Source organism: Colossoma macropomum, unplaced genomic scaffold (genome assembly GCF_904425465.1).
Source record: "Colossoma macropomum unplaced genomic scaffold, Colossoma_macropomum, whole genome shotgun sequence".
NCBI classification, from domain to species: domain Eukaryota; kingdom Metazoa; phylum Chordata; class Actinopteri; order Characiformes; family Serrasalmidae; genus Colossoma; species Colossoma macropomum.
Window position 1 is genome coordinate 33,961,857 of NW_023494799.1, and position 12,780 is coordinate 33,974,636.

The 12,780-nt window shown below is 39.0% G+C and overlaps 1 protein-coding gene across 7 annotated transcripts in view; it reads left to right on the forward strand.

The window, feature by feature from the left end:
- The window catches only part of myo9aa (myosin IXAa), a 151,293-nt gene that overhangs the window by 65,069 nt on the left and 73,444 nt on the right, over nt 1–12,780 (forward strand). For 6 of the 7 annotated variants that reach the window (XM_036585968.1, XM_036585970.1, XM_036585973.1 and 3 more), the window contains exons 3-6: nt 1,619–1,713; nt 1,804–1,866; nt 5,305–5,404; nt 9,631–9,684. In XM_036585968.1, the coding sequence (XP_036441861.1) occupies nt 1,619–1,713; nt 1,804–1,866; nt 5,305–5,404; nt 9,631–9,684 (312 nt within the window). The remainder of the gene's footprint in view (nt 1–1,618; nt 1,714–1,803; nt 1,867–5,304; nt 5,405–9,630; nt 9,685–12,780) is intronic. The other variant, XM_036585971.1, reaches the window with a different exon arrangement.

Consider the following 12,780-nt stretch of genomic DNA (forward strand, 5'->3'; position numbering starts at 1 on the left):
TCTTTTGAGCTGTAGCTGATGTAAAAAGCCAAACATACATTTGTTCTTTGGTGACCTTACACTTTACGTTTGAATAGTCCATCGTTTGCAATTTATATACTCGCACTGTAGGAAAACGCTCCGTCCATGCTACAGGAAACGCAACCTCTACAGACAGCTTTGTTCATGAACAATGTCAAATAAACCTGTTTCGTTTAAAATAACATGCTAGGTGCTGAGCACTGAGCAAACACTGAGAAACTGAGCTACACTGCTGCTTATCCTGTGCACTGAAGCCAAAAGCCAGACGTGTATGTAAAAGACAGGACAATACAGTCTCCCTACAGCCTGTTTTACAAAAACAGTTTAAAAAAATCTATGTTTATAGAATGGGATGCAGCTGCACATGGGCCACGTCCAGCATCAGTACCTGATCTCACTAATGCTCTTGTGTCTGAGTGCAATCAAATCTTCACAGCAATGTTCCAACATCTAGTGTAAAGCACCTGCCTATTGGCCATCAAGAATCATGCCTACCAGTCATTAAAAAAATACTAGACCAGAAATCAAATGGAGCAAGTCTGGAGTTGAATACCTGTCATAATAGAACCACTTTTTTGGTTCCTTTACAGAACCATGTATGTAAATGAGATGATGTGAGTGTGAAGAACCTTTTTAAAATCCAAAGAACCTTTACATAATGTAAGTGTTCCATACCAGCAGCACTGTACATCCGCGTCAAGAACCTTTTAGGAACCTTTATTCACAACAGTGTGAACAGGGCAACTCAAAGTGATTTGCCAAGGAATTTGTTTACTTGTGGTGGGGCTACAAATAACTGCAGGGTTTTTATACACACCAAAGTGCTGCTTCCCCTCCAGGCAGCCGTACAACACAAACAGGCCAGAGGGGAAAGAGTGGATTCTTATTAAAGTAGCTCCTACACGTGTTCCATCAGTCCACATGGCTTGCATTACACTTTGACTCTCTGCTAAGCTCTTCTCTTGCCGTTCAGCTGCTCTGCTCAAACTGTTCAATTTATGTTTGACTTCAGGATCTGTCTCTTTGTCCACAGTGTGGACGGTTTCTCTAGAAGTATCAATCTCTTAACCACCGGGCCTGTTTCCAAGCAGCTGAAAAATGGCCCTCAAATGTAAATGAACGGCAACTGCAAGTGCACAAGGTTTGGGTGTAGAGTTATGGATGCTGCTTTGAATTTCACTACTTGGGAAGATTCAGCAGCTGAGGTATTTGTGCTGTAGGGATAGACGTCTCCGCAGAATTGCTGTGTGACAGCAAGGAAAATGCTGGTCATTATCTCCTCGGCCTGACTGGCTTTGAAAAAGAACATTTGGGGTGAATAGTTCCAGAACTCATGACATTTTAGCCTTCGTCTCCTCCAGATGTTACATCATTATAGCCACACATAATAGATACAGTGTCCTCATCTGGTTTGTGCCAGGATTGTTTGCTCTTTGCCCTGGCTACTGCATTATGTGGATACGATTGCAAATTGAAGTTGGACAATTGAAGTGGGCAATTTCTAACTTAGTGTTTTTCTACAAATCAAAATTTGTTTAACCTCTGCTCATTTGTTTCATTTTTCATCAACAGTCTTGTTTTCTTTTTCTTTTCCCAGGCCTTTGGAAACGCAAAGACCGCACACAATAACAACTCGAGCCGCTTCGGCAAGTTCATCCAAGTGAATTACCAGGAGAGCGGCACTGTTAGAGGGTGAGAGCACTGCTGTCATGTCTCTTTGCCTTTTTGTCATTTTTGTACGGTTTTTGAACTTTTACTAATCTTAAGCTTTTTCTATTCCAGCGCGTATGTGGAGAAGTACCTGCTAGAGAAGTCCCGGCTTGTCTATCAGGAGCACAATGAAAGGTAGGGGCCCTTACAGCAACAGTACCTCATAGAGCTGAGCAATATAATATGTTATATATGTTATAATATATATATATATATATATATATATATATATATATATATATATATATATATAGAGAGAGAGAGAGAGAGAGAGAGAGAGAGAGAGAGAGAGAGAGAGAGAGAGAGATTTTTTTCAGTTTATTTTGTTTTTTTGTTTCTTATGGTTTAGTTCATGACACCCAATCAACAATGCTGAATCACTGCATGTTGTGTTGATGTGTAAATCTTTATATCAAATTAAAAGTAGCAGCACGTTTTACAGGTTGATTAAAATTCTGGGTGATGATCTGCCAGAGTATACAGTTCTATAGTGAACTAATCAAAGCCCCAGATCTTTACACACCCATCTGTACCACTATGTAGTGGAAGGAAACGTGTCTATCTGCTTGTAAATTTCCACCAGGTGCATGATGGGGAATAATCTCAAAAATCTAGTTGCAGTCTTGTAAATAGTGACACTACAAGATTCCTAGTCTTTACAAAATCACAGTCTGTGACTAAAAAACATAACACCGTCTTTAGATGTGAGAGGGTGTCAGACTTTAGTCTTTCAAAAGTCTTTTTTTAAAAGTCTTCTAGCGTATGGTCAGCATAAGAAGAGCTATTTTGTTCCTTTCAGCAAAAAGCAAACCACCTTGTGGGCCACAATATTTTATATCCATATGTCCATTTTGCCGTCTTGGCTGTAAATATGTCTCAGTATGTTTTAATGTGTTAGTATTTGCTAACAAATTTAAAATGAACAGTCTTCTTGTTTGAATTTTCCCATTCCACCTTAAACAGGAATGGGAAAATGAGAACAAGAAACTGACTTCAGCTTTGTGACTTTAGTGTATGACAGTTTCTTGTTGCAGATTAAACGTATCGGGAGTCCAGCTAGAGTGCTTATAAATGCAGAAGTCCATTCGTCTCCAAATTATCCGTGTTTGATTTTAAAACTCTCTCTTTGCCTGTTGGTTGGCTACTAGCTAGGCAAGACTGTTGTCTGCGTTGCTGTGTATGTGACCATCAGTCTGCGTGTCAATCTTTAGGTTGGTGAATTAGCAGTTATACATTAACTGCAGTGACTCCATTTATTGTTAAAACTGTGTTGAACGATCAGCAGAGCTTCATTTTACTGTAAAGGAGGATTATTTAATTTTTACCTAAAAATCTAATTCTGCTGTGGAGCCACAACAGGGCAGTAACAGAGCCGCATGTGGTCTTTAGACCAATTCTAAAGGATCTGTAAGCTACAACAACCGTATAGTAACCGCATCATTTTTCTTAGCCAAACACAAAAGGAGCAATGAATTAGTATTACATAAACTAAACCCAGTACTTTAGTTTAGCTCTGATATAGTGGCAGCAGTCAAAATAAATCCACTTTTTGTGTATGAAAGGTCAACATGTGGGAATGATTGCACCACACAGGATGATTGTGTTGAAGTTATCACCAAATTTAGACATATAGCAGCTTCCTGGTCACACATACGAGAGATCCCACTCCCGGCAGTCCACAATTATTGGAACCGCTAATCTCCTCAGTTTTAGCAGGTCGGGACATTGAGAGCTTGTGAAGGAATCAACGGTTCTTGCATGCCAGACCATAATTTCCTGGTGGTGTGGAGTTTCAGACTGATGACAGCAGAGACAACGGTCATTGGTTCATTTCAAATTCGAGCTGACACTTGGAGAGACCTCCCAGACTAAGTTTCATGTCTGGGACCTTGTGTAAACTCCTACTAGAGAGCATTACGGAGTCAGCAGTGATTTTCAGGCTGATAAGAGCTGTAGAGTTATGCATTTCTTTTATACCTTTTCATATCTTTAGATAACGATTGCATATGGCATAATAAAACTACTCTGTCTTATATTCTTATATCCAGGAATTCTGCTGTGACAGTGAGATACCCAGTCGCTGCCATTTTCAGTTGACCTCTGTTCCCTCCCACACACATAACATGCACTATTCTCCTTTTTCTTTTTGACCTTGTCTTCTTCTTGTCTTCTGTCCTGGTTTTTCTCTCTTTTTCTCCACTTTCTATGAGGCTTTGTGTTTGCGCTGAGACTTAGGGGTGGGCAATATGATGATATGTTAGTGTTATTGCATAACAAAAGCTTTGCAGTACACAATACATCTCTGGTATTGGCAGTACTTGTAGAAGACTGGCAACTGCATGCTTCGTAAAAGTAAGGAGATTTAGGCCTGCTCTCTATTTTTTTTTTGTTTACAAAAAAGTGATTTTAAAAATCTTGCCATCAATATGAGAATGCAAAAACAACCCTAAAACACTATCATGGGCATTTTTTTATGTCAAATGAGAGCATGCATATTGTGCAAAACATAAAGACAAAGCTGAAGCAAAATTTATCAACAAAGTGAGAGCAGCGTGTTGTAAACACAGTGTTTAACTTTAGCAGACCTTAATGTAATTCAAAATCCCTTACAGAGTCTGTTAGATTTCTGCCAGCAAATAAAAGCTTAAAAAGCTACGCAGCTGTTTCTGAAATATCCAGCTCTAAAACGCCCACAACTCCATTTGAATTATAGAGTTAGGAATTTGATAGCAAAGCTGATGGTTTTTAATGATCATTAAATAACATATTTTTAGAACCTTTGAGAACATTCATATATGCTTCCTTACTATAGTGTAATGAAAATTAAAGCCGTTGTGAAAATATTAACCCCCACACAGAAACAGTTCAGACGTATTTTAGACAGAGATCTGCATGCGCAAAAAATAAAAACAGCAATGAAGCAGCAAATGGCTTGGTATCATGTCATACATATAATGATGATAAGGGCTGTAGTGTTTGAAGATGACTTCCAGAATTGTAATATTTCATTTCTGCCATATCACCCACCCTAAATTCAGAAGCTCATTCTTGTGTGCATGTGTAAGTCTATGTCATCACTCTCAGAGTAAACCTTTTATAACTTTATAATTTTTGCTTTTTTTTTGCTATGTATTCATTTATTTCATTATTTATTTTATCATAGTCTGAAAATACCAGTTTCTACGCTGTCAAAATCCAATCCAAATGGTCAAAAATCTATAAATAAAATAAAATCTAGTAACATTTGCGTATACTAAAAGTTAAGATTTGTTTTTTGCTTTTCCTGTAAAGTTACTTTAGGAGACACGAGGTGTTCGTGAATGAGTTCTGATACTGCTTCGGTCTGTTTTTGAGATGAATTGCTGACTGCAGGCTCCCACTGCTGTGTGAGGGACTCCCTACAGCTGCAGCCCCTCCATGACATTTGACCTCCAGCAACACACCCTGCGCACTGACCTCCGCTGGGAGACATTATGCACTCTCATAGCTGTATATGAATGCCAGTGGAAAATGGGCCTGTGTGTCTGTGTGCATGTTTGTTGTCGTTGACTCCAGCTGTGTTTTTCCTTACAGGAACTACCATGTGTTTTACTACCTGCTGGCGGGCGCGAGTGAGGAGGAGAGGACGGCATTCCACCTCCGAAAACCTGAAGAATACCATTACCTCAGTCAGGTACGGCCTGCTGCTCACTGCCCAGCCCCGCTTTACTGCTGACCCAGCAAGCTGAGAGGGTGCCAAGCCTAGAGCTGCACAATATGCGCAAAATCCCATATTGTGATTATTTAATGCAGCAAATGATTATGATATGCCTTACAATATATTAAAAAATAGTGAGCCCTTAATGTGGCATGGTTAAAGACATGATTGGCCAATTGCTGCTGAATGCATGTTCTGATTTTGACTGTTTCTGATCAATATCCCCAATTTTGAAAAAAAAAAAAGTATTAGGTAACACTTAATATGAACCCTACTACGTAACACTGACATAACCGTAAACATGTCCTGCCAGATATCTTATGCTGTCATGAGTTGTCATGACAAATTTTAGTCATTTATATGGATCATTCTACCAAATTGAATCAAAGAAAGTCAAAGAAAAATTCCTTATGGACTTTTAACTTACTTGGGCTTTAAACTAATTCTTTTTCTTTCAATGACCCTATACCTTAATTATGGTTATTTTATTAAACAAATGATTGAACATGAGATTGGATACCACAACATTCATAACACGGAATTACGGAATGTTTTGGTTGTGACAGTTTTAGCAAATTTTTTGCATAACTCAAAAAAACTAGCCAGTACATGACTAACAAACACAGCTTTAAACAGTTGGACACACATAAAATCATACTATTTTCCAACAAAACAAAAAAAATACTTTGCAAAAGTATTTGCAGAAAATATGTGTTTCGGTACTGACAGTTCTTAAGGTTACACACTGATTTTTAGACTTTGGGACACATTTACTTCAAAACAATGGGATCTAACAGCTTCCTGTGTGTCCATTATGGACAGTCTGGAAAGTCTTAATTTATCAAAACATCCAGAAAAGCTCATCTTAAATGTTCAAGGTTTGGTCAGGATATTAGCGACATCCACAAAAACTCTGTGATTTGTTAGCTCACTCATTTGCATATTGCAGCCATGTGGGATTTCAGTCTGGCTATTTCGGTATTGCGATATAATTAGCGCATCATATATTGTGCAGCCCTAGTCTGGCCTGAACAGAAGTGCACTCTGTACCATTTGTCCTCTCTTGCTGTGCTTTATCTGTGAAATGCAGTAAACACAGAATAGATACGGTTCTGTTTCTGACAACTGGACAGCAGCAGCGCTTTGTGACTGTGCACATGTGGAGCGTTCTTTTGTGTGTGTGCGTGTGTTTGTGTGACTTCATGCGTGCATCAGGCAGCTGTGTGCAGTTCTCCGAGGCCCGAACGGGCTGCGTCCACACTCACTCTCACTGACAAACAGGATGGAGGGGAAAGCGGTGTGCCTAGGAAATGGATTCCATTGTTCATTCCTTTCAGCTGCTCCTATAGCCTCGCACACAGAGCCGCTCTACAGACTAATCCCCTCTGACAGAAAGCAGCTCTGTGCTCTTAACCTACTCCCTCATTTCCATAACACAGCCCTGTTGTGTCCACTTTGTTTTACCTTCTGTGCCTTGTCAGTGTATGTGCATGTGTGCTCTCTTGTGTGTTGGCGTCTGTGTTTGTGTATTTGTGCTGAATGATACAGAGAAAACTCAATATAATGATATTTTTCAAACATATCATAGTCAAATGTGTCAAATATATCATGGTATCAGATGACATAATGTATTAATGTAATTTATTAATGAAACCAAAATATTACCAAATTTAATGAACCCATGATTCTTAAGAACTGCCACTCTATTCTAAAAAGAATGTCCTAAAAACCAGACATAAAATACTGCGTAAAACTCAGAGACCACCGTTCATTTATTTACTTTCATATCCCAATTACAGATTTAGACTCAGCATTATATGAAATCTTGCTCTCCATCTCAGATGTCCAGTTTCAGTGTTCTAGTGCAGATTTTTTCATTTGTTTTGTCTGTTTCCTTTTCTCAGTAACAGTTGACAGCTGCACATCCTTTCTGGCCCATAACAATGAGTTGTAGTGGTTTGATTTACTCAGTATATCTAAATAATTTTTTTAATGTTTTAAATGTTTTTTTTTCTCTTTTTTCTTTGACTTTCCTCTTCCTCATGCAAGTGAATTATCTTATGTCTGATCTCATCAGAAGTGTCTCCAGAAAAGTGAATAACATACTTTATGGCTGTTTTAATGAGAAATTAAGTAAATGAAGGGTGGTATCTGACTTTTGGACAGTACTGTTGCTTTCTTTGTTTGAACTGATTTGTTTCTGTTTTGCTTCTGTTAAAATTACACCAAAAAGGAACCTAAAGTTCCATATAGGCATTTTATTATTTTTCAGCTTTGATGTTTTTTGCATTGTTATTTCAAAACAATCTGAAGCACCCAGTAAATGCCATACGGTGCACTTTTTTTCATTCATCTATCAATACTATCAATACAATCAGTATTGCTGTGTGACACCAATACCAAAATATTGATGAAATGTCTATAGTATATTTTGCCAAACACTCAAATTCAATATTAATAACCTGTTACATTTGGTGTGTTTGTGTGTCACATTTCATGCCCCCTGATATTCTTGGCCATCTGGCCCACAGTTCTCAGTCTGTCCCAGTAGTGCACTGGCTGGCAGCCTTTAGTTTATACACTTTTCACACATGCTCACACACTCTTGCACGCGCTGGCTTTCCAAAGCCATGTGACGATCACTGGCCTGGCCCCCTGGGCTCAGCGCACAGAGGCCAGTGTGTACTGGCCCCAGCAGAGCTAACAGGCAGTCTTTTCATGGCCTGCTTGTCTGCCTACTGGCAACACAGAACAATACGTACTACAGTCGCACATTCAGTCAGGGAGAACTAGCTTTCCAATCGCTAAATATCTTTCTAAATATGTTTTCTCTTAAATGGTTAGCTGTGGAAAAGTAATCTTAAGGAGATTTATGCCAAAGCTGGACTCTTCCCCGGAAAACAGCCGGCGTGTTTAGAGGTTTAGAGGTGTTTAGATGTGAATTCCAGTCATTTTTCCCAAGTGCCCTACAGAGTTAGAGTCTTCCATATCAAATGAACCTCCCAGGGCCGTGCGGAAATGTGGAGAATTTCACAAGTTATACTCAGAATTGCATATGCAGTCACATATACTGCCCTACCGAGGTGTCCACTGAATACATACCATGGACCCTCTTTCAACAAAAGCCAGTTCATAGGTGTTTTCAACCCTTAGGCCTTATATGTTATTATTACCACCCAGCAACTAAGTAATTAGTTTCGATTGATCACATTATTTAGTGTAGTCGATCTCGACTAATTGCATCTGTTTGTTTTAATTGTTTTCTGTTTAAAAAGCAGTGAATTTTGTTATAGGCCAGTTATATGAATGCGCAGCTTCAACCGAATGTATTTATTACTTTCAGTCATTCAGAAACTTGATATTCATCATGTGAACCATGAACATGGAAATTACGTGGTTTCCTGGGCGCAGCTTCCAGTTTTCAACACTAGCATTGTAATAAGTAAGCCAGTTCTGCTTAAAGGGGAATTCCATAGATTTTTCAAATGTACGTGTAATCAAAGCATCACACTGTAAACAAAGTCATTCAGGATGGTATGGCATGAAATTGCACAATTTAAGATTCTGAATTTTTCACGGTGGTGATACAAACCAGATGTTTAAAAGCTACCCCAAGGACAGTTTTTGCATGGTATGATTATAAAAATGCTGCTGGGTGCCGTAGACATTGTTGTATGGTAGTTTTGGGAGGAGATTTTGGTCTGTAACATATTTTTTTTTTAAATACGTTAATGAAGAAAATACATTTTTTTCAAATTTAACACAATTTTACCATTATCAGCATTTATAGTTAATAAAATGCTCATATTTGTGTTATAGATATCTCGGTTTTCATCACCTCCACTATAAAAAAAATCTGAGTCTGTACTTTTCTTTACAATGCATAATCTCACATCAAACCACTCTGAATGGCTTTCCTTACATCTCAGTGACCAAATTATACAGAAACTTTGAAAAATAATTGGAATTCCCCTTTTACTCATTCAAACTCTTCAGTGTCCATCTCAGGCCACTCTCCTTATAATCCCATATACATGTGTGGAGGTTGTTTTTTGTGAGCCTGTGTCTGAGTGAGTTTTATGTGTATTTTAATGCATGTTCTTCTGTCTTCCTACTAAAAACAGCATGTCTTATGTACTCAGAGTGTCTGTGTGCCGTCTGTGGAGTGTTGCCTAACCCCATCTACCTTACCTTACTTCCAGATGAGAAAGAAACCTCAGAGACTGCACTGGGAAAATTACTATGAGAGCGAACCGGTCAGTATTTTAAACCGTGTGCGTGTGTGTGTTGTGGTGCTGTAGGGACACGGACCGAGGGCTTCCTCACAACCCCTTTTTCCGTGGCGCTCACGTCACACAAGACACTGCTCCCATGCTCTGCGTGATTTGTGTGTTATCCCAGCGGCTGTCTGTCTGTCCTCTGGGCCGTCTGAGGCTGTTTGTCTTATTTGGTCATTGTGCTGCTCTGTGTATTAAAGTGTGTTTAGCTGATGCTGTTGCTGGCTCCACAGACTGGACGCCCTCCGAGGCCCACAGACCCACACCCATACACCCATTTATAGTGTGAGCACTCGGAGCATCTCGGTCAGATCCTTATCTGCCTGCAAACACTCAACAAGATAAAATGAGCGTGATAAGCAAGAGTACACATATGCTCTTATTTGCATTGGGAGAGTTTTGCTTGCTGCAAATGTACACATGTTGACATAGCCTCGCAGTAGCCACTCTGCACTTTCCCCTCTACCCTCCTTTTGTAGAACGGTGGGCTGGATACAGTGCTCTGGAGCTGCTCTCCACCACTGGGGAATGCATGAAATTAGTGATAGTTTGGCAAGAAAAATTGAATTTATAAACCTCAAATGTAGTTGATGTAGTTGAGTGTCTGAAGTTCACGGTTTTGGTTTCACACTGGAGCTACAAGGCTAATGTAACTAAGAAGTAAATTTACAAGTTTATATAATGAACAAGAGCAGAAAAAGAGTGGATGATGTTCAAGATGCCCTCCACTAATGCTTTTAGACGTGCAACAATCTTCTGTCCTGTTTTTATAGATACTGTTGTATCAACATGCAGGGCTTCGACACATCCTGCACACTTATAGGCTAGTTTACCAAAAAAAAATGGAAAGTAAGAAAAGTAATAAAACGTCCTGGAAAAGTGTGAAGATGTGTTTTAAGCCTCTAGATGCTTATTTTGCTTATTTTTCCAAGTTGAGTATCTACTTGTACTCATGGTTAGTGTTGCACTGAAATGGATACCATACTGGTGTTGACCCAGATACTGGCACTTAAATACAATATCAGTATCAGCAGTCGAGAATACCAATACCATGAGGCAATTTCTGGTTTGCACATGTGCTATTAAATGATATCAGCACACGTGCCAGTAGATGGAGCTTAACTGAAGCAAGCAACATGTTGGTAGTGTAGAAAATGGTCTTTTTGCAGATTGCAAAATCTGTAATGCCTGTATTTGTAGGGGAGGCATGACCAACAAGCATTTACATTAAATTTCATTACGTATTTAAAAATTATTTAAAATTTAATTAAGCATTTAAACAAACTTTGCCAAATAGCACTTATCATACCTCTAAAACAAATGAGATGTTATCCAATCAGTAACTATTTGTTACACAGAACACTGTGTTTACCTAAATTAAATATTAAATGATTTAAATATTTGGATTTATAGTCACCCGTGGATTAGTAAAGTTACATATTCTTAGCAGTTGGTATTGGTACTGATATTCGAGTATCAAGTATTGGAAGGAAAAAGTGGTATCGTTCATTCCTACTTATGAATATTGAGTGTTGCATGTGAAAAGGCACATGGACTCTCTGACCTCTAATTATTTAGCTGAACTTCAAATGATAAGTGGTAGCAGAACGCTTTGTGTGAGTGTGTCTTTGTGTCATTCCGTCTGTAAGAAGTCATTAGTATCAACTTTAATGTTAAGAATGTCAGCAGTTGTGCTGGAATTTTAAGAGGCCTTTCGTGAGCAACAGCTGTTGAGTCTATAAGTCATGGAAATTGTGCTGGAATTTGGTCAGGAAAGTCCTGGAAAATGATTTCCTGAATAGAGTAGTAAGCATGTAGTGTCAGACACCACATAAGCACGTCTATTTGAGATTCCTTAACAACTTGACACACGGTGAAAGCTTCTTTTACTCGTTAGCTATGTTTGTAGCTCCAGTGCAAGACTAAGGAAGTAAGTTCAGACCCCAAAACATCAGCTACATTTGGGATAAGAGGAAAATAGATGCTTTGCTTTCAATTTCGGTTCTGTTATAGTCCCTTTTTACACACAAAGTCAATGACCAAAAAGGCATTTGTTCAGTGGTGTTGCTTGGTGGTGGGGTTTCAAGTCCTTAGGGGCCCGTGGACCCTTTCTGTCATTCATGAATGTGAATAATTCTACGCCCATGACTGCATCAGTGCTTATCAAATGATAATCTAAAGGTAAGTGATGTATCCTTGAGCTAGCATGGAATGTTGTTGGGATATCCACGGAAATAAGGAGCCTGGTGAATTCCCGCTCATGCAAACCACTGTTCCGCAGTAGCTGTCATTTCACTTCAAGTCAAAACCGTAAAACACCTTTCTATAGCCGTGGATTTATTTTGCTTGGGATAGCTTGTAATATTTAACATAAGGAATTGTCCTTTTTACATTTCCTACACTGGAAACGTGAAAGGAGGAAAGCAAACAGGCTGGAGTCGGGTCTAACCGTAGGGCTGGTCGGGTTTCAGCGCTGTTTGCCTTTCCATTGCTCTGGTATGCCATAATTATGGCATCAGCGGTGGAGCTAGGCGATGAAGGAGACACTGTCTCATTAAAGGGAGGACATGTGTGTAAATTTGCCCATGTTTTCCTGAGCAGTTTCTCTGCCAGCTCTGATATTCTGCTGTAAATGACAGTTTTCCTCTTGCAGGATCTCTCCCTTCCAGTGTGTCCTATATAGTTTATGATTAGGCTAAGGTCTGGAGGAAATGGCAGCTTTAGCATGTGCTCAAAAACCAACTGTGAAATTGACATGTAGCTGCACGATATATCGTTTGTTTATCATTATCATGATATTGGTCTTTGCAGTACCAGTATCACTGCAGGTTATTTTAAATGAGCTCATAACCAGTCATGTTTTCTTTACTTTGTGCTGTGAATATCTTGACCAATCACAGTCCCAAATGAGTGTTTCAGTGGGTAGAAGAATCAGAATATTTGTGTAATATAACAAAAGTTGATTACTAGGAGATCACCCTTCATTCATTTAATTTCCAGTCAACATGGCCATTGAGTTATTCATTTTTAGGAGATATTTTTAAAGAGATTAGAGCCGTGCAAGACCAGGAAGAC